General features: G+C 39.0%; 2 protein-coding genes across 2 annotated transcripts in view; one reads left to right on the top strand and one right to left on the bottom strand.

Moving 5' to 3' along the window:
- LOC115223777 (dihydropyrimidine dehydrogenase [NADP(+)]) overlaps positions 1-23,210 on the top strand; it is a 62,687-nt gene that overhangs the window by 34,382 nt on the left and 5,095 nt on the right. The window contains exons 10-21 of the mRNA XM_029794445.2: positions 2,103-2,272; positions 3,914-4,124; positions 5,328-5,512; positions 8,243-8,458; positions 10,765-10,929; positions 11,874-11,942; positions 13,672-13,755; positions 15,695-15,815; positions 18,098-18,360; positions 19,511-19,684; positions 20,275-20,421; positions 22,872-22,955. Of these exons, the coding sequence (XP_029650305.1) occupies positions 2,103-2,272; positions 3,914-4,124; positions 5,328-5,512; positions 8,243-8,458; positions 10,765-10,929; positions 11,874-11,942; positions 13,672-13,755; positions 15,695-15,815; positions 18,098-18,360; positions 19,511-19,684; positions 20,275-20,421; positions 22,872-22,955 (1,889 nt within the window). The remainder of the gene's footprint in view (positions 1-2,102; positions 2,273-3,913; positions 4,125-5,327; positions 5,513-8,242; positions 8,459-10,764; positions 10,930-11,873; positions 11,943-13,671; positions 13,756-15,694; positions 15,816-18,097; positions 18,361-19,510; positions 19,685-20,274; positions 20,422-22,871; positions 22,956-23,210) is intronic.
- The window catches only part of LOC115223970 (histone-lysine N-methyltransferase, H3 lysine-79 specific-like), a 204,026-nt gene continuing 200,983 nt past the window's right edge, over positions 20,168-23,210 (bottom strand). The window contains exon 25 of the mRNA XM_036512732.1: positions 20,168-20,201. The gene's annotated coding sequence lies outside the window, so the exon portion shown is untranslated. The remainder of the gene's footprint in view (positions 20,202-23,210) is intronic.

The following is a 23,210-nucleotide window of genomic DNA, read 5'->3' as shown; positions in this document are numbered from 1 at the left end:
TTAAATCCAGCATCAACCAAATAATGATGATTCTAGTATCCTTTCATCTTTGTTGGGTGCAGTTGCAAACATAGAATGCTAAATAAGAAAACTGGTTTTTAATTTACTTATGTCAATTGGGTAATAACTACGGAAGGTGTCCCACCAACTTTCTTTCTTCATAACTTTCTGGAAAGGAAATTTTCTACAAATACATTTCAGTTGGTGTAGGTTACAATTATAGTGGAATTTGTGAGAAACTTTTTCAGAGGTGAGGAAATGGTGCTTTAGATAATTCATACACTTCAATTTGTTTCCTCTTAACCTTCAGAAAAATAGGTATTTATTAATGAAATTTTCTACAACTACCTTTCAGATGGTGTAGATTATAAAAATATTGGAATTTAGTGTGAGAAAAATGAGTGAGACAGGTATTTCGTATCTCTTGTCTTTGCTTGCTCATATCTTTTGATGATTTAATTACAATTGTGTTTGAGAAGCTTATGAGAAATATTCCAACCTTTCTTGAAAATTCTTTGCCATAGAAAATCTGCCACAGTAAACTTTGTCTTACTCATGCAATCATGGAAAAATGGACATTAAGATGAAAATAATGATGATGATATATATATATATATATATATTAATATAAAAAAGATAAGTTATTCTGGCAGATATATTATCTCTCAAATTGGTTTAGATGTTGGCTATCCACAATGGTAGGTCAGATGTATATGCTGTAGAAAACTTTTAAATAAAGAAGTTTTTCAGTTCTATAGTTAAGAGATGAAGAATTATTTACATTATTTACATTTGATGGATATTTGTCCTTATCTTGTTTATTGTTAACACAACATTTCAGCTGATATACCCTCCAGCTTCCATCAGGTGTCTTGGGGAAATTTCGAACCTGGGTTCTCATTCCTAAGGTATTTTGCGATGTTATTATTATTATTGTTATTATTATTCAGGTCACTGCCTGGAATCGAACTCGGAATCATGGGGTTAGTAGCCCGCGCTCTTAACCACTACAGCATATGCCCACGGGCATATGGCATAGGGGTTAAAAGCGCGGGCTACTAACCCCATGATTCCGAGTTCGATTCCAGGCAGTGACCTGAATAATAATAATAATAATAATAATAATAACATCGAAAAATACCTTAGGAATGAAAACCCAGGTTCGAAATTTCCCCAAGACACCTGATGAAAGCTGGAGGGTATATCATCCGAAATGTTGTGCTAAAAATAAACAAGATGAGGACAAATATCCATCAAATGTAAATAAAGAAGTTTTTGGATGTGAATAAAATCTCCACTCTCGGCTGATGACAGTACCATCTGATTGGCACTCATACCAGTGAAACGTTAAAAGCACCATTCAAGCATGATCATTGCCAGTGCTGCTGGACTGGTTCCTGTGCAGGTAGCGCATAGAAATCACCATTTGAGCGTGGTTGATGCCAGTACCACCTGATTGGCCCTCATGCCAGTGGCACGTAAAAGCACCCACTACACTCTCGGAGTGGTTGGCATCAGGAAGGGCAGCCAGCTATAGAAACTTTGCCAGATCAGATTGGATCCTGATGCAGCCTTCTGGCTCGCCAGCCCTCAGTCAAACTGTCCAACCCATACCAGCATGGAAAGTGGATGTTAAACGACAATGATGATGATGATGATATATATATAGCCAGGAGTGGCTGTGTGATAAGAAGTTTGCTTCCTAACAACTTGGTTCTGGGTTCAGTTCCGCTGCATGGCACCTTAGGCAAGTGTCTTCTATAGCTCTGGGCCAACCAAAGCTTTGTGAGTGGATCTGGTAGATGGAAACTGAAAGAAGCCGATCATGTGTGTGTGTGTCTGTCTGTCTATCTATCTTTGTATCTGTGTTTGTCTCCCACCACCGCTTGACAACTGGTGTTGGTGTATCTATGTCCCTGTATCTTAGAGGTTTGGCAAAAGAGACCGATAGAATAAGTACATGACTTTAAAAAATAAAACCAACAAGTACGAGGCCCAATTCATTCACCTAAAAATTTTAATCGGTGCCCCAGCATGGCTGCAGTCTAATGACTGAAACAAGTAAAAGAGCTAAAAGCGATATATGGTTATATCTTTCCCAGGAATGTGTTCCTGCAAACCATATTTACCAAAGCTGCATGGTAAAGTGATAGTTCTTGGCTGTGGAGATACTGCTATGGATTGTGCCACTTCTGCCCTTCGGTGCGGTGCCAAACGAGTGTACATTGTCTTCAGGAGAGGATTTAACAATTTCAGAGCTGTCCCAGAAGAGGTAAGCAAGCATTTATCTATTTTATTTATTGCCATCATAATCATCATCATCAACATCATTCTCATTCTTATCATTGTCATCATCACATCATTGCCTAGCTCCAGATCAGCCCTAATTGAGCTGGCCTGTAATCAAAGACTTTCCATCTATGACCAACCCATCTTATTTTTCAAACAGCCTATCTGGTACTGCGTGATCCAATCTTTTCTATCTTGTTTAAAACAGTAGGGTGTGATTTTCAAGGGGATTTGGCTGCTATTTCTAGTTAGACAAGTGACCACTTGGAAGACACTTTATTATCATTTTGTTGGTGTTTAGTCTCAATTAAGAAGTATCTGTGTGATTGCTAATGACATATAGAACCAGTGGCACATAGAAGATAATGTAACCCTTCCACTAAATCTCTGGCCTCATCCCTATTCTAGAAATTCATATTCTCTTTATGCTTTTTATGTTCTCCCTCACTATTGCTTGCTAAAGTCATGTCTTTCCCATCCCTAAACATATCCCCTCACACTCTCGTGGAATATTCCTCTCTATCCCCTCTGCACTAGTTATACCCTCCCTACTGTCCCCTGTACATAGACCCCCAATACATCCCTAGATCCTTTCTATTTTTCTTACTCTGTTCCCCTAACTCTCTCTCAACTCCCTTCTCCTTCCTTGCCCTACTAGTGTTGCCAGGTAACCCTTCTATAGTAAGATGACTCTCTCTGTCCTATCATACTCCAACCTCTCATCTGGCACAGAGCCATTCCCCTTGGTTCCACACCATCGCTCAACCAAGAGGCCTTTGTCTTGCAAGTTACTTGGCAATTCTGCTGGTGCCAGGTGTCACATAAAAGGCACCTGTGCTAGTGACCTGTATGTTGCACCTGTGCTAGTGACATGCAAAAGGGCACTTGTTCCGGTGACACACAAAAGCACCCATGCCAGTGACACACATGTGGCACCCATACCAGTGACATGCAAAAGGCACCTGTGCCAGTAACATGCATATGGCACTTGTGCTAGTGACATGCAAAAAACGTGTCTGTGCCTGTGGCATGCAAAAGAGGCACCCGTGCCTATGACATGCAAAAGACACCCTTGCCAGTGACATGCATATTGCACTTGTGCTAGTGACATGCAAAAGAGCACCTGTGCCGGTGACACGCAAAAGGCACCTGTGCCAGTGACACACATGTGGCACTCATACCAGTGACATGCAAAAGGCACCTGTGCCAGTAACATGTATATGGCACTTATGCCAAAAGCATGCATATGGCACTTGTGCCAGTGACATGCAAAAGGCACCTGTCTTGGTGACATGCAAAAGGTACTCGTGTCAGTGACACACATATGGCACCTGTGCCAGCGGCACACAAAAGACACCCATGCAGGTGACATGCATATGGCATCTGTGCTGATGACACGTAAAATGCACCCAATAGATTCTGTAAAGTGGTTGGCATTAGGAAGGCCATCCAGCCATAAAACATCATACCGAAACAAACAAATGGAGCCTGGTGCATCTCTCTGGCTTCCCTGCTCTGGTCAAACTGCCTAACTCATGCCATCATGGAAAATAGATATGACCCCCTAAAGGGTTAAAAAAAACTAGTATTGCATTCTTGTCTTCTTTTCTCTCCTTTCAATAAGATGGAGGCTGCAAAGAAAGAGCGATGTGAATTCATCCCTTTTATGTCACCTAAGGAAGTCCTTGAGAGAAATGGTCGCATTACAGGAATTCGGTTTGCAAAGACAGAAGTGGATGAGAATGGCCGGATGACAGAAGATGAGGAACAGTTGGTAGTGTTGAAAGCTGACTTCATAATATCTGCATTTGGTTCCTTAGTCTCTGAGGATGAAGGTAAGAATGTAAGAATAAAATAAAATAAAATTGACCCCCACCTTATGCATATCATCATCATCATTTAATGTCCATTGTGCATTTGAATATTAATTTGATTGATATCAATTTAACACCAGTGGTCTAGCATATTTAAAAATCTGAAGTTTCAGAAAAAAATTATATTACATACATATAAAAGGGATGACCTGTAAGTGGACATCCATTATGCTAGAAGAAGATCTGCTATGGTCTTACCTCTAAGAAAGGAATGTTCTCAAGAAAAATTTAGCAAATGCCAAAACGTGAGCAAGACAAATGAAAAGATACAAAATATAGATTAATCACAAACCATGGTTTCGTTGATAATGCTTACATAATCATTTACGTAATCATCTGCAAAACTTGTCCGTGTGATCATCTTAGCAACCATAATTTGCAGAACTACACATGGGATGTCCACATGGAATGAACATGTATACAGTTCTACCGATTACATTTGGAGTCACTTTTCAAAAGCCTTTGTTATGGCGCTCTAAACTACCGGAAATATTTCTGCAGAAAATAATTCTCTGCAGTGAATTTTGCCAGTTAGAGAAAATAGCTATTTAAATTTAAATTAATAAGGGTGAAAAATTGAATATTAATTTAATTAATATCAATTTAACATCAGTGGTCTAGCGTTTGCTAAATGTTTCTTGAGAACATTCCTTTCTTAGTGGTAAGACCATAGTGGATCTTCTTCTAGCATAATGGATGTCCACTTACAATTCATCCCTTTTATATGTATGTTATATACATACATATATATATATACTACTCCACATTGATAAGAGGCAAACACCTCGAAACTAGTCTGTGGATGCCAGACCAGCAAGGGGAAGCAGCTGACCTCCCCTGTTTGAAGGTTATAATGGACACAGGTTTGTGTGTCACATAGCTAGCTAGAGGCGATGGCCTCTTGGAGCTAATCAACAGCAGCATTCGTCCTATTTTTCTGGACTGCCATGTTAGCTTGGTGATAACTATTAATATATATATATATATGTTTGTGTGTGTGAGTGTGTGTGTGTGAGTGTGTGTGTGTGTTTGTGTGTGTGTATGTGGATTGGTATTTGCTAAAAAATAAACATTTGAGAGCACTTTAACACCTAAACCTTTGTATACCATTTCTGTTCAAGAATTCTGAAGAAATATTTTCTTTTTTTTTTTCCCCAAAAACAGTTAAAAATGCCATGAAACCGATCAAGTTCACTAAATATAACCTCCCAGAAGTTGATTTTGTCACCATGCAAACTAGTGAAAAAGATGTGTTCTGTGGTGGAGACATTGCTGGGAATTCAGAGATGACAGTCGAAGCTGTTAACGATGGAAAACAAGCCTCTTGGTTTATGCATATGTATTTACAAGTAAGCAAAAAAATATATCTCTTTTACTCTTTTTTTTTTATTACTCTTTTACTTGTTTCAGTCATTTGACTGTGGCCATGCTGGAGCACCGCCTTTAGTCGAGCAACTCGACCCCGGGACTTATTCTTTTGTAAGCCCAGTACTTATTCTATCGGTCTCTTTTGCCGAACCGCTAAGTGACGGGGACGTAAACACACCAGCATCGGTTGTCAAGCAATGCTAGGGGGACATACACAGACACACAGACACACACATACATATATATATATACATATATATATTTCAGGCCAAGTTTTTAAGTATTGTTGTTTCAACCAGCCATATCAAGCCCAAAATTTCCTACTTTTTTTATGTTCAAGTTGTCTGGATCTGACCTCTCACACATACCCTAGAATGTCATTGTAAAAATAAACAATCACATCATGGAAATCTCAAATCTACAAGATAATGCATTATTAATTCTAATCAATGTGAATAAATAAGCACTACATTTGACAAAGTAATCTGAACACTTAAGGGTTAATGTCTGTCAGGCCTGATGGAGTAGATCTATAGCTATGCCCATTCTGTGTCTGTTTAAGGTTATGTAGGACCACATTATATTGTGTAACAAAATTTTAATTTTTTTCTTTTTTTGTCTTTGGACAGTAAGTGTTATTTCCTATTTGCTTCTTTCTAGAAATCAAAAGAAATTACCACTATTCCTTTCAAACTTTGTTTTTGTGACCTAGGCATCAATATTTTGAAACTGACCTGTTTTCCATTACATTTCAGACAGATTCAGCACTGAGTTGCTGAAGCAGAAATATCATTATAGCAAATATTCTGCTCAACACCACAGATTTACTTGTTAGTTGCTTGACCATAACCAGTTGAGCATGTCCCTCAGTGGCTGACAATACGTGCATCTGTGACCATAAGCAAGAATAATGGAGGGGAGCATCATGGCCATGTGTTGAGAGGGATTCTTTGGGGTTTGAATAAATGTAAGAAAAGCAAAGCTTGAAGTAAATATTAGCCATTTTTCATACTTTATAGGGGTAAGCAAATAAGAAATAACAGTTGCTACCCAAGGACAACAATTGATTTGCAGAGTTGCGGAAGCTAACATGCTTAATATAATGAATGAAACGATGTAGCTAATTAGTAAAAATCAAATTTGTAATGAAAAGAAAGATCATTAGCTGGTGCTAATACCATGTCTTTATTCGTGTTTCATTCTTTAGACTGCAACCAAGTTGAGACACTGCCATGAAGAATCTTAGTTGAACAAATCAACTCCATTACTTATTTTTTTGTAAAGCCTAGTACTTGTTCTATCAGTTGCTTTTTGCTGAACTACTAAGTTAATGGATGAAAATACACCAACACTGGTTGTCAAGCAGTGGCGGGGGACAAACACAATGATATATATATATATAATATATATATATATTATATATATATATCATTGTGTTTGTCCCCCATATATATATATATATATATATATATATATATATATAAATGACAGCTTATATATATATATGTATATAAAATCTTTGCTGAACCCTAATTATAAAGTATATATATATATATAAATATACACACACACATATATATATATATATATATATATATATATATATATATATATATATATATAAATGACAGGTTTCTTTCAGTATCCATCTATCAAATCCACTCACAAGGCTTTGGTCAGCCCAAGACTATGGTAGAAGACACTTGCGGAAGGTGTCAAGCGGTGTGACTGAACCCTGAATCATGTGGTTCGGAAGCAAACTTCTTTCTATGCAGCCATGCCTGTGCCTATGCTGAGAAATATCCCAGTATTGCTGTAAACAGTTGCTTTGTAGTTAGGGTATTTGGCTCATGATTGTAAGATTGTGAGTTCAATTCCCAACAGTGCATTGTGCTCTTGAGCAAGACACTTTATTTCACTTTGTTCCAGTTTACTCAACTGGCAAAAATGAGTAGTAACTGTATTTCAAAGGGCTAGACTTGTCACATTCTGGGTCATGTTGAATATCCCTATTAGGGTACTTGTGTGTGTGCAGAGTACTCAGCCATCATCATCATCATCATTGTTCGACTGCGGTCGAGACAATGGAATTTACCATGCTACGCCAGACTTCACGGTCCATCATGGCATTATGGAGGTCCTGTTGCTGGATGCCTGTATCCCTGGAGATTACATCAGGGTAGGAGAGTGTGCGCCCTCTGGTATTGCGAGTAGATGGCTTCCAAAGGAGAAGAGTAGAAATTACTTCTTTTTCAGCTCTACAACAATGTCCAGCAAACTGGACTCTCCTACCTTTCATAAACAACAGAGTGCTGGTTGCTATGAACTAAAGCGGCGAGCTGGCAGAAACGTTAGCACGCTGGGCGAAATGCTTAGCGATATTTCGTCTGCCGTTATGTTGTGAGTTCAAATTCCGCCGAGGTCGACTTTGCCTTTCATCCTTTCGGGGTCAATAAATTAAGTACCAGTTACGCACTGGGGTCTATATAATCGACTTAATACCTATGTCTGTCCTTGTTTGTCTCCTCTGTGTTTAGCCCCTTGTGGGTAATAAAGAAATAGGTTACTGTGAACAACATAAGCTGTTGAATCTGGGGTATTCATTTAAATTCTGGGAAATCCATTCCACCAAAAAGGGTTTAATGGAATTATAATTTTAACCTGTCAGATGTCCAGTCTTTTTGAAGTAATTTTTTTTTATTTCATTTCAGTTTCTTCATAACATAACAGTAAGTAAGACACCAAATCTGCCAAAATTCTTCACTCCCATAGATACTGTTGATGTAAGCGTTGAAATGTGTGGAATAAAATTTGAAAACCCTTTTGGACTTGCTAGTGCTACCAACTGCACGAGTTCCTCGATGATACGAAGGGCCTTTGAAGCTGGATGGGGATTTGCTGTTACGAAAACTTATGTTTTAGATGAGGTAAGACCATACTTTATCTTTTATCTGTTTCAGTCATTAGACTGCGGCCATGCTGGGGCACCACCTTGAAGACTTTTTTAGTCAAATGAATCACACCCAGTACTTATTTTCCTTTTTCTTTAAGCCTGGTACTTATTCTATCAGCCTCTTTTGCTGAACTGCTTAGTTACAGGGACATAAACACAGCAGTGGAGGATAAAAACTGACACAAAGACACACACACACATAGATGTGTATATATAAATGTATGTATATGTATATATATATATATATATATATATGTGTGTGTGTGTGTGTGTATGTATGTATGTATATGTATGTATGTATGTATGTATGTGAGTGAGTGAGTGAGAGACAGACAGACAGACAGACAGGCTTTTGGTTTCCTTCTAACAAATCCACTCACAAGGCTTTGATCAGCCCAAGACTCTAATGGAAAAAACTTGGCCAAGGTGCCACACAATGGGACTGAGCCCAGAACTATATGGTTGGGAAGCCAAGCCTGTGACTGTTGTATTGTGCTTCATATATTTTTTCATATATTTTTTCATATATTTGTATATTTTTTCATATATTTGTATATTTTTCATATATTTGTCATCATAATGTGACTGCTATAATGTGATTATCACAGTATAAATGTCATTGTGTGATTGCAGCAATGCAAGCACTCTAATGCCACTCCTATAATGATAGCAATTATGTAACTTACTGCATAATTGCCATTGCACAGCTATTGATAAGAGACGGCTGTTAAACAACTCTTGCCGTGTGACCATACAAGGGATGCCATGTGACTGTATGAGGAGTTTTATACAAGGAGTGTTGAATCACCAACTGGCCATTTTTGTTCCCAGGTCTACTTTGACCTGGAGTAGCAATGCCTATCAGGTTCCCAACTATGGGTTAAATAGTATGTAACCCCCAGAGCGAGAGCTACATTGAAATCATGGGTTGCAGCATGGTGGATGCGAACTGTTTCGACAGATGAACTTATTGAATCACTTTGGTACCAAGCAGATGAATAGACAACAAACTGCCAATGGCCTTGTTCAACCAGTTCAGTGTACTAATACCTGTTACCACCTGCAGTTGTGGCATGTGCAGATGAGATATTTCAGTTAACAAAAGACCAACGTGACTAAAACACGAGCCAGGTGTTCATGTCGTATTATTTGACCCGAGCATTTGACATGGAAGAGTTGTATTGGTTGTGGCATGTTGCCCCGTGGAGTCATGGTGTTTTGTAACAGCTCTTGTGTCATTGTTGTCACATTACTGTCATTATGTTGCCATGGTTACATTGTCATTACATTGTTATTGTGTGACTATCCTTAGGTGGCAGCCACTGTTAAATAGTTATTAAGTGATTATTTAACAAGGGCAGCTGCATTAAGAAGTGCTGATCTCTAATTGTGGAGGGAATGTATGGAAGGAGTAGACCCAGGAAGACGTAGGATGAAGTGGTAAGAAAGGATCTTCAAACATTGGGCCTCACAAAGGGGTTGTCAAAGGGCTGAGACTTCTGGTGGTTTACTGTGCTTGAAAAGACACATCAAGCGAAATAAAATCAGGGTTGTCCTTACATACTACTGGAATGTCCCCTGCATCCTTCTTCAGGTGAGAAATCCTAATCTTGCAGGCTTGTGCATGCTAGTGTCACGTAAAAAGCACTTGTGCTGGTGCCATGTGAATGCACCCATGCCAGTGCTGTGTAAAAGCACCTAAGTACACTTTGTAAAGGATACTACATGTGATGTGGTGTATATTGCATGTAGCATGAGATATTATATGCTGTATAATATTACTTGTAATAATCAATATGATATATAGTATTAAGGTGACGAGCTGACAGAACTGTTAGCATGCCAGGCAAAATGCTTAACAGCATTTCGTATATCTTTACATTCTGAGTTCAAATTCTGCCATGGTCGATTTTGCTTTTCGTCCCTTTCAGGGTTGACATAAGTACCAGTTGAACACTAGGGTCAATGTAATTGACTTAATCTCTCGCTAAAACTTGCTGATCTTGTGCCAAAATTTGAAATCAATAACAATCATGGCCAATGCTAGTGTCACATAACTGGTACCCATGTCAGTGGTATATAAAAGTCACCCTTCAAAAATTGGCAGTGGGAAGGGCATCAAGCCATAGAAACCAAGCCAAACCAGACATGGAACTCAGCCAGCACTTCAGCTGGCCAGCTCTTGTCAAACCGTCCAACCCATGCCAGTATGTTGTTGCCAACATTCTTTTACTGTTCTTGTGTTGCCAACATTACAGTGAGATTTTTTTTGCCTTGCAGGATTACATCACCAATGTGTCTCCAAGAATTATACGAGGAAGCACATTTGGACAGAATTACGGCCCTGGCCTTGGATCATTCTTAAACATTGAATTAATCAGTGAAAAGACTGAGAAATATTGGTATGAAAGCATCAAAGAACTGAAGAGAGATTTCCCAGAAAAGGTGAGTCAATGATGAATACCTGAATAATTCTTGTTGAATTGGTTAAAATATCTGTAATTGTATGTTGGACCAATCAAAGTATATTTACTTTCTGATACAGCTGTATGGTTGTCTGATCTCTCTCTCTCTCTCTCTCTCTCTCTCTCTCATATATATATATATATATATATATATATATATATATATATATAATGCTTAAAACACCTTGCAGACTGCAAAAGTTGATAACATTTTGAAGATTTGTATTTTCTGTGTGGCCCCAAATAATCCAGCCCAGTTGTTAGGGACCTCTGAGATAAAGGATACACATAAGTATATGATTCATGACTACCAAATTCCATTCACACAGTATTGGTCAACTGAGGGCTAAAGTGATATATACTAGCCTTGGATGCCACAGAGTGGGATTGAACCCAGAACCATGTAGTTACAAAGTAACTTTCTTAACCACACAGCTTGCATCTGTTACTCTTTTCTCTCTTTACTCTTTTACTTGTTTCAGTCATTTGACTGCGGCCATGCTGGAGCACCACCTTTAATCGAGCAACTTGACCCCGGGACTTATTCTTTGTAAGCCCAGTACTTATTCTATCGGTCTCTTTTGTCAAACCACTAAGTGACGGGGACATAAACACACCAGCATCGGCTCTCAAGCAATGCTAGGGGGACAAACACAGACACACAAACATATACGCACAGATATATATATACATATACATATATACGACGGGCTTCTTTCAGTTTCCGTCTACCAAATCCACTCACAAGGCTTTGGTCGGCCCGAGGCTGTAGTAGAAGACACTTGCCCAAGGCGCCATGCAGTGGGACTGAACCCGGAACCATGTGGTTGGTAAGCAAGCTACTTACCACACAGCCACTCCTACGCCTATTTTGTATTAATTTTGAAATGAGTTTCATTCCGTAATGTATTTCTTTGATTTCAGGTTCTCATTGCCAGCATCATGTGTTCCTTCAATAAAGAAGATTGGCAGAAGTTAGCAAAAAGGGCACAAGTAAGATATAGTGTTTTGTTTATCTTTAACCATTTATATATTGGGCTCTTGCATAATTAACAGGCGGTTTTTTTTTTTTTGTTGTAAATTAAATTAGAAAATAGTTAATAATACACCAACCCAATATTTATGATCGTGCAATATCTATAAATATCTTGTGCTATATTATGTTAAATGTGGAGGCGCGTGGCTTAGTGGTTAGGGTGTCAGCATCATGATCTTAAGATTGTGGTTTCGATTCCTGGACCGGGTGACGCGTTGTGTTCTTGAGCAAAACACTTCATTTCACATTGCTCCAGTCCACTTAGCTGGCAAAAATGAGTAACGCTGCAATGGACTGGTGTCCCGTCCAGCTGGGGAACACATACGCCATAGAAACTGGGAAACCGGGCCCATGAGCCTGGCTAGGCTTTAAAAGGGCGCATTTATTATTTATTTTATATTATGTTAAGTAGTTGTTACTATAAATATTTTGTGCTAACATCATACTACATGTAGCATTCCATGCTACATGTATTATATATCATCATCATCCTTTAGCATCTGCTTTCCATGCTAGCATAGGTTAGATAGTTTGACTGAAGCTGGTAAGCAGGAGAGCTGCACCAGGTTCCAATCTGATTTGGCAGGGTTTCTATAGCTGAATGCCCTTCCTGATGCCAACCACTCCATGAGTGTAATGGGTACTTTTTATGTACCACCAGCATGGGTACAAGTTATGTGTCACCAGAACTGGCCATAACTACAATTTCACTTGGCTTGAGGAGTTTTCTCAAGAATGGCACATCGCCAAAGGTCTCGGACACTCACCATTGCCTCTGTGAGGCCCAATGTTCGAAGGATGATTTTTATGTGCCACTGACATGGGTACCAGTTATGTGACACTAGCATTGGCCATGACTGTTATTGATTTCAAATTTTGGCACAAGATCAGCAAGTTTTAGCGAGAGATTAAGTCAATTACATTGACACTAGTGTTCAACTGGTACTTATGTCAACCCTGAAAGGGACGAAAAGCAAAATCGACCATAGCAGAATTTGAACTCAGAATGTAAAGATATACGAAATGCTGTTAAGCATTTTGCCTGGCATGCTAACAGTTCTGTCAGCTCATCACCTTAATACTATATATATACTAGCACTATGACCTGGCAACGCCAGGTCATAGTACTAATGCATGCATATATAGCTGCATGCGTGCGCACATACACGCGAGTACTGTCCAAATCTCCGACCAATCACATGCAGCTAGCTGGCATTCAATTGGCGTATCAAGTTTCGGGCATTTTGATTGGGTTTTGGATAGAAAATTCTCCAAAAATCACTTCTGTTGATTTTTTAATGGCTTTGCAGGGTGACTGGGGAAATGTAAAGATGTGCACGACCACCCTTAGATGGTTTTGAATGACCATAGAAAGTGCAAGCCCTCTAACCGAAAATTTGTGGATTTGTATAAAGGACACACACACAGACATTTTGTCGTTTATATATATAGAGATTGCGTAATACAAGTAATATTATACAGCATGTAATATCTCATGCTACATGCAATATACACCACATCGTATGTAGTATCCTTATCACATGTATGATCTTTATCACATGTAATATCTCATGCCAAATTCAATAAATCATGCTACATGTAATATGCTATATGTAATATATATCACATGTAGCATGTCATGTCACATGTAATATATACCACATGTTTTTATCCTTTCCTTATCAGGAAGCTGGAGCTGATGCAATAGAATTGAATCTGTCCTGTCCCCATGGAATGGGAGAAGTCAATATGGGACTTGCATGTGGAACAGTAAGTCTGTGATTATATTTCTGTAATTTCATCTTTATCTTTTACTTATTTCAGTCATTAGACTGTGGCCATGCTGGGGCACCACCTTCATGCAAAGGGCCACAGAAATATCCATGCTAGGAATACCATTATGAGAGCATATTTGAAATGAGATAAGTTGAGAACAGAACAGAGTGAATGATGTCATTGCTGAGTACCAAAAACACAACTTCCACTGGGTTGGACATGTCACAAGGTTCACAGACAACAGGTGGGCCCATGCTGAGGGGTGTCCAAAAGACTGAAAAAGGCCACTTGGTAGCCTCCATGATTTAGTTAGGCAATTTTGGTGAAGATGGAAAAGATGGTGTAATCAAGACAGGATTGGAAGTGCATTGTGACCAGCAGTGTATAACAGCATTTGATAGTCTGGTTGATATTGTGATAATATTACTATAAAATCTTATTTTATCCCTCTCCTCTGTTGGGGGGACAAACACACAAACATACATACATATATATATATATATATATACATAATTTACAAAATAAGGGCTAAAGAAAAATTTTAATGCCAAATATGCCGAAAATTACTTATGAATTTAACCTTTAAAGGTATTTTTTGATATGCTGGCCATTGATAAAATTTTTTTCCCCCCCCAAAAAAAATTTATCCTACATTAGTTATATATATATATATATATATATAATATATATATATATATTTATACATATATATGATGGGCTTCTTTCAGTTTCTGTCTACCAAATCCACTCACAAGGCTTTGGTTGGGCCAAGGCTATAGTAGAAGACACTTGCCCAAGGTGCCATGCAGTGGGACTGAACCCGGAACTATGTGGTTGGTAAGCAAGCTACTTACCACACAGCCACTCCTGTTAACAAAATCATAAGAAATTCTTTATTTATATGTTTATGTATTTGTTTTGTAAGATTCTCAATCTAAAAACATAGTGTGACCAAGTGGTCTAAGGCGGTGGTTTTAGGTACCAGTCTTTTTTTCTTGGTAATATAGTGGTAAGTATCCCTATCTGTTATGTGGGAGACCAGGGTTTGGTTCCCTGCTGGAGAGGCATTAATACTGTTTTGAAAGGCAGTGCTCCAGCATAGCCCTGGCTTTTGGGTGAAACCAGTAGAAGATAAAGATACTTGGGGATGGTCATCTTCTGCCAAACAAACGCATGCATTGTTTGATCTTTATTTTAGTTTTATTATTGTTTTTTTTTTTAGTTTATTTATCCATCAAAGTTCTTTTGCCACACATACTGTGAGGCTCTTCAGTATCTGTATACCACAGAAGGACAAAATGGAATAAGCAGAACAAGAGGAGACACATGGGCAGGAGAGTTGCTGAAGAGGTCACAGAATGTATTGAAAGAACTTTGATGGACAAATCAATTAATTATTTTTGATTTTTTTTTTGATTTTTCCAGTTTCAGCTAATGAGCTGTGGCCATGCAGGGGCACCGCCATTTGTCTTTTTAACTAATTATACTAATAATACTAATAAATATTTTGTTTTTGGATTTGGTTTGCAAGATTCTGTATATGAGTTTGTGTGTTGAAGCATATTCTGTTGTGTCTGGGGAGAGTCATTCTCTTTTAGTACCTTATTATTTAACACACTCACCGGTAAAATTTCCACTTATTTCGTCTTTTTATTTTCCTAAAATTTTCGTTGCGTCTTGCAACCTTTTCAATAGTCTTGACTCAAGACTATTGAAGACTAAGAGTCAAGACTATTGAAAAGGTTGCAAGACGCAACGAAAATTTTAGGAAAATAAAAAGACGAAATAAGTGGAAATTTTACCGGTGTGTGTGTTAAATAATAAGGTACTAAAAGAGAATGACTCTCCCCAGACACAACAGAATACTAATAAAACTTGATATATTTATCGAAATGAGACTTGTCTTAACTTTACCTTCTTTAATCCATGCTAGGTTCCAGAAACAGTAAAACAAATCAGCAAATGGTTGAGAGAAGCGGTTTCAATCCCATTCTTTCCTAAACTGACACCAAATGTCACTGACATAGCTTTGATTGCAGAAGCAGCTAGAGAAGGTAACATAATACCACCTCCTCCTCCTCATCATCATCATCATCATCAGCATCGTCATTTATTACTGTCATTGTCATCACCATCATTATTGTCTATATCATCTTCATCATTGTCATCTTCACAACTCCAGAATATCACTTCATCATCATCAAAATACCCCAGTGCGAAACTGGTACTTATTTAATCGACCCCGAAAGGATGAAAGGCGAAGTCGACCTCGGCAGAATTTGAACTCAGAACGTAACGACAGACGAAATACCTATTTCTTTACTACCCACAAGGGGCTAAACACAGAGAGGACAAACAAGGACAAACAAACAGATTAAGCTGATTATATAGACCCCAGTGCATATCTGGTACTTGATTTATCGACCCCGAAAGGATGAAAGGCAAAGTCGACCTCGGCGGAATTTGAACTCAGAATGTAGCGACAGACAAAATACTGCTAAGCATTTCTCCTGGTGTGCTAATGATTCTGCCAGCTTGCCGCAGAATACCGCCTCCTCCTCATCATTATTTAACGTCTGTTTTCCATGGATTGGATGGTTTCATTGGTGATGGCCACCTGAAGAGCTGCCCAAGCTCCATGTCTGTTTTAGCATAGCTTCTATGGCTGAATGCCCTTCCTAATGCCAACCATTTTAGGGAGTGTACTGGCTGCTTTTTTTGCAGACCTTCAATGTCTTCATTATCTTCATCTTCGTCATTATCTTCATTGTTGTTCAAAAACAAAAAGGAACACTCCATCGGTCATGACGACAAGGGTCCCAGCTGATCCGATCAATGAAACAGCTTCCTCGTGAAATTAACATACAAGTGACTGAGCAATCCACAGACACGTGCACCCCTAACGTAGTTCTCAGGGAGATTCAGCGTAACACAGAGTGTGACAAGGCTGGCCCCTTGAAATACAGGCACAGCTCATTTTTGCCAGCTGAGTGGACTGGAACAACATGAAATAAAGTGTCTTCCTCGCCGGGAATGGAACTCACGACCCTACAGTCGTGAGCCGAATGCCCTAACCACTAAGCCACGCACCTTGTTATTCAAGTCTGGTGGGCAGCCTTCAACATTTTTATATTTAAAAGGGTTTTTCAATTCAATATTTACATGGTATTTATAGAATTATGTCACACATACTGTGGAGCTCTTCAGTGACTGTATACCACAGAAGGACAAAACGGAATAAGCAGAAAAAGAGAATTATTTCACAAAAGTTTATAAAATAAATTTAGGTGTTGGAGTGGCTTTGTGGTAAGTAGCTTGCTTACCAACCACATAGTTCCGGGTTCAGTCCCACTGCGTGGCACCATGGGCAAGTGTATTCTACTATAGCCTCGGGCCTACCAAAGCCTTGTGAGTGGATTTGGTAGATGGAAACTGAAAAAAGCCCATCATATATATGTATATGTATATATGTGTGTATGTTAGTGTGTCTGTGTTTGTCCCCCCGACATTGCTTGACAACCGATGCTGGTGTGTTTACGTCCCCGTCACTTAGCAGTTCGGCAAAAGAGACCGATAGAATAAGTACTAGGCTTACAAAGAATAAGTCCTGGGGTCGATTTGCTCGATAAAGGCGGTGCTCCAGCATGGCCACAGTTAGGAAGTCTTTGAGCTCATTGAATCAGATCTGACACATTTTGGGTTCAATCACTAGATATTGAAGTGGCTACAAACATTACTCGTTAGTACAACTACTGCATTGATTCCTTAGAGAGATTTTAGAACTAGCATTTTTGCTTATATATATTTTGTATATCAAACCCAAGCTGTTATATCTAATTTCTTTATCCACATAATTGCCACCATATCTGCTCACCTTGATTTCTCTTACAGCCACTCTTTACTCCATAGAATTGGTCCCTCATTTAAGGCGGCAAGCTGGCAGAAACGTTGGCACGCTGGGCGAAATGCTTTGCAGTATTGCGTCTGCCATTACGTTCTGAGTTCAAATTCTGCCGAGGTCGACTTTGCCTTTCATCCTTTCGGGGTCAATTAAATAATAAGTACCAGTTACACACTGGGAGTGATGTAATCGACTTACTCCGTTTGTCTGTCCTTGTTTGTCCCCTCTGTGTGTAGCCCCTTGTGGATAGTAAAGAAATAAGAATTGGTCCTTCGTAAAGACATCAGAGTCTAAGTTCGAATCATTTGAGCACTACTAAGTGTTTTCTATACTGAGAATCTCTGGATCTCATTTGTTGACTAAATACATTATTAACTTATATTTTCCTCATCATCTGAACATTTTCCTTCACCTTTTGCGATATCTCTGTTGCAGGAGAGGCTGATGGTGTCACTGCAACCAACACAGTTTCTGGATTAATGGGCATCAAACCAGATGGTACTCCATGGGCAGCTGTTGGTAAGAAGAGAGCCACAACATATGGTGGTGTGTCTGGTAATGCCATCAGACCAATTGCGCTGAGAGCTGTTAGTTCCATTAGTAAAAGGCTTCCAAAGTTTCCTGTAATGGCCACTGGTGGCATTGATAGTGCTGAAGTTGGTCTCCAGTATCTGATGGCTGGTGCTTCTGTTCTACAGGTGCATAAATTATATTTTTACCTAGCTACATACATTTCTGTTTGAATGTGCCTACCATGTGTGTGTGTATATGTCTGTTTGTCTGTACGCACCTACCTGTCTGCTTGTATGTGTGTTGTGTGTTGTGTGTATGATTGTGTGTGACATAATATTTTGGGCATTAGACTCATCATAATTTGTGGACTCATTTCCCACACCAGTCAGTGTCAATATTAGAAACATATTGACACACATGCACATACATATGAAGGGCTTCCATACAGTTTCCATCCAGTAAATTTCATTCAGAAAGCATCGATTAACTTCTGACACTTGCTCAAAGGGCCACATAATACAGCCAAATCTGAAGCAGATTTCTTGACTACAAAACAGCCATGCCCATATATATATATATATATATATATATATATACGAGAGAGTGCTGAAAAGTTCCTTGCTTTAAGGGTGTCATGAAAGGCCTGACTGGAGGCTCAACCTTCCAAGTTCTTGTACAGGGCTGAGAAAAACTGAAGGACTGCTGAAATAAGTGTGTGAATCTGAGAGGGGAATATGTTGGATAAGATCCTAATCAACTGATCCTCCTGCATTTTCTTTTACCCAAAGCCAGGAACTTTTCAAACACCTTCCCTCCTCATATATACCTGTATGTGTGGAGGCGCAATGGCCCAGTGGTTAGGGCAGTGGACTCGCGGTTTCGATTCCCAGACCGGGTATTGTGAGTGTTTATTGAGCGAAAACACCTAAAGTTCAACGAGGCTCCGGCAGGGGATGGTGGTGATCCCTGCTGTACTCTTTCACCACAACTTTCTCTCACTCTATCTTCCTGTTTCTGTTGTACCTGTATTTCAAAGGGCCGGCCTTGTCACTCTCTGTGTCACGCTGAATATCCCCGAGAACTACGTTAAGGGTACACGTGTCTGTGGAGTGCTCAGCCACTTACATGTTAATTTCACAAGCAGGCTGTTCTGTTGATTTGAATCAACCGGAACCCTCATCGTTGTAACCGACGGAGTGCTTCCATACCTGTATGTGTGTGTGTGTGTGTGTGTGTGTTTTGTTTTAACTGGCAATTACATTATGTGTGTGTGTGTGAGTGTGTATTATAACTGCACTAAAAGTATGTGTATATATTCTGTCTCATTATTCTTAGGTGTGCAGTGCCATTCAAAACCAGGATTTCACTCTAATTGACGATTATGTGACAGGATTGAAAGCAATTTTATATCTTCGTGCAATCAATGAACTGAATGACTGGGATGGACAGAGTCCACCGACGGCCATCCAGCAGAAGGGAAAACCTGTGCCAGAAGTTCTTCAAGGAAAGGTTTGTAGATCTTGTGTATTTTTGCTTCTTCATTCTTCAGCAATGACATCACCATCACTCTCGTTACACTTCACCACAATGATAGCAGTCACCACCCCCACGCACTCATATACATACATATATGCAAGAAATACATTCATACATACATTTCAAACTCCATCTGTCTAACACCCGTGGACATATTTACAAAGTCAGAAAACAGCACAGCTCCCATGACTATAGGGAAACATTTTTTCACGCTGAGAGTTGCTGAAGCATGGAACAAACTGCCAGCATCAGTTGTTAGTTGTCGGAGCACTGCATCCTTCAAAACTTCCATGCTTTCTGAGATTCGCCAACACTGCACCTGATTTTCCCTCCTCCATACACACGCAAGCATACATTGTTCACTTTCCAGACATTTGTACATTACTGCATATACTTTATATGCACTTTCTGACAAGTTGTGGTGCACCTGAGCACTGTATACAATAATTTCATTATTATTATTATTATATTATTATTATTATTATTATTATTATTATTATTATATGCATTTCTTAAATTCTTAAACACTTTTTACCATTTCCCATTTCTCTTTTTTGCAAAAGGAATTACCATCATTTGGCAATTACCTAATAGAAAGAAAGAGAAAACTGGTGGAATACTACAAAGATATCGATCTACTTTCACCTAAGAATGAACCGCCTAAAATTCGACCACCCAACATTCCATCTTCTTCTGTACAAGGAGCTCAGGTTGGTGCTAAAGAATCTTTATCATCTTCTCTTGTTTCTGTTCTTTAACAAAAATTATTTTCATTCCAGAGTTCAAACTTTACCAATATCATCTTCTCTTTTCTTCTCATTGGGTTTGACAAAATAATATTTCAATTGTGAACCAAAGTTAATTACATTCCACCACCCACCAATTTCATCATCATCATCATCATCATCATTGTTTAACGTCCGTTCTCCATGCTAGCATGGGTTGGACGGTTCGACCGGGGATCTGGGAAGCCAGAAGGCTGCACCAGGCTCCGGTCTTATCTGGCAATGTTTCTACAGCTGGATGCCCTTCCTAACGCCAAAATTTAATTAGCATTATTGCTACTGTAATTATTACTATTATGGTGAGCTGGCTGAATTATTAGCTGACCAGGCAAATTGCTTAGTGGCGTTTTATCCATCTTTATGTTCTGAAGATGGAGGTCAGCTTTGCTTTTCATCTTTTCAGGATCAATAAAATAAGTACTAGTTGAGCACTGAGGTCAATGTAATCAACTTACCTGCTTTCCTGAAATTGCTGGCCTTGTGGCAACATTTGAAATCATCATCATCATCATTATAATTAAGGTGGTGAGCTGGCAGAATCAGCACGCTGGATGAAATGTTTAGCAGTATTTCACCTGTTGCTCCGTTTTGAGTTCAAATTCTGCTAAGGTCGACTTGCCTTTCATCCTTTTGGGGTTGATAATTTAAGTACCAGTGAAACACTGGACTTGATGTAATTAACTAGTCCCCTCCCTACAAATTTCAGGTCTTGGACCTATGGCAGAAAGGATTATTGTTATTATTATTATTATTATTATTATTATTATTGAGGCAGCAACCTGACAAAATCGTTAGCACACTGGGCAAAATGCTTAGCAGCATTTCGTCTGTCTTTATGTTCTGAGTTCAAATTCTGCCTAGGTCGACTTTGCGTTTCATCCTTTCGGGGTCGATAAAATAAATACCAGCTGAGTTGATGTAATCAACTGCTCCCCAGTTCCTTGAGCGTTGTGCCTATAGGAGAAAGGTTTGTTATTACCATTACTGAGTGAGAGAGCAGTGCATGCCATCAAAGTGTCACTGGAATGCAATTGTACAAAGCCCAATATACCCATTATGGTTACCTGTCTGATAAGGGTACACCTGGCACATGCATCACAATCATATGTGCACAACATGGTGATTTCATATCAAGATAAGCAGTGCATGACCTTGCAGGTGGGGCCCACTTACAATTTTCTTCAGTTCGAGTAGCCCATCCCGCTCAAGAGGTCCCTGCATAAGAGTTGTTTAAGGATGTTGAATGAAACAACCATGTTTCCAGGGGTGAATTATTCCAGCTCTAAAGAATTCCTCTCAATACATGGCTGTGATGCTCCCCCACTACTTCAGCTCATGATCAGAGATGCACATATTGTCAGCCACCAAGGGACATGCTCAACTTGTTATGGTCAAACAACTGACAAGCAGATCTGTGGTATTGAGCAGAATATTTGCTGTGGCTCATTTTTTATACCAAGACAAAACAATGTACATGATAACACTTCCAATCAGTTAAGATCAGAAGCCACGAGAGCCACTGTCTGGTATTGCATCAGGGCTATTATTATTAAGATGGCAAGCTGACAGAATTGTTAGCACACTGGGGAAAATGCTTCATCCGTCTTCATGTTCTGAGTTCAAATCCTACTGAGGTTGACTTTGCATTTCATCTTTTCAGAGTTGATAAAATGAGTACCAGTTATGCTCTGGGGTAAATGTAATCAACTTAACCTGTCCCTGAAAATTACTGGTCTTGGGCCAAAATTTGAAATCACTTCTACTGCTGCTACTACTAATACTACTACTAGGCAAGCTGGCAGAAACATTAGCATGCCGGGCAAAATGTTTAGTGGTATTTTGTCTGGCTTTACATTCTGAGTTCAAATTCTGCCGAGGTCGACTTTACCTTTCATCCCTTTGGGGTCGATAAATTAAGTATCAGTTGTGTACATGAGTCTATCTAATTGACAGATCCCATCCCCTAAAATTTCGGGCCTTATGCCTAGAATAAAAAAGAATAATAAGGTGGTGGGCTGGCACAATCGTTAGTATGTGGGGCAAAATGCTTTGCAACATTTCTTCAGATTTTACATGTTTTAGGTTTTGATTTCCAATTCCACTGACACTGACTTTGCCTTTCATCTTATTGGGGTCAAAAAAATACCTGTTGGACACTGGGGTTGATGTAATTGACGTATGCCTAGGGATTAAACAGTATCAAAAATCTAACTACAGCTATATAAAAAAAAAAAAAACACAAAAATACAGAACAAACTCCAAGGACCTGATTTGAACCACTGATCTCTTGGTTTGTTATCTAGATACCTTGTCCAATCGGCGATCAGCTACACACCCCAATATTCATTGAAATGTACTGTTTTCTTGTTTAAAAGGAGATGATTGGTTATGCTCTACCTCACCTGTCTGATCATACTTCGCTGGATAGAAAGGAACAAGTCGTTGCTTTGATAAATGATGTAAGTACACATTTTTTTACCTTAAGAAACTATTTGTGTGTGCATGTGTATGTGTGCGTTTATTTGCTGCATGTATGTGTCAATGTGTTTGAGTGTGTACATGTTTATCTATGTGTGTATGTATGCCTAAGTGTAAATATATCTGTGTGTTTATTTATAATATATACAAGGGGTGCTGAAAAGCTCCTGGCTTTGGGTAAAAGAAAATACAGTTGATTATGATTTTACTCAATATATTCTCCTCTCAGATTCACA

Source organism: Octopus sinensis, linkage group LG24, assembly GCF_006345805.1.
Source record: "Octopus sinensis linkage group LG24, ASM634580v1, whole genome shotgun sequence".
Taxonomy (NCBI): domain Eukaryota; kingdom Metazoa; phylum Mollusca; class Cephalopoda; order Octopoda; family Octopodidae; genus Octopus; species Octopus sinensis.
The sequence above is the reverse complement of the archived record's forward strand: the minus strand, read 5'-3'. Positions and strand labels throughout refer to the sequence as shown.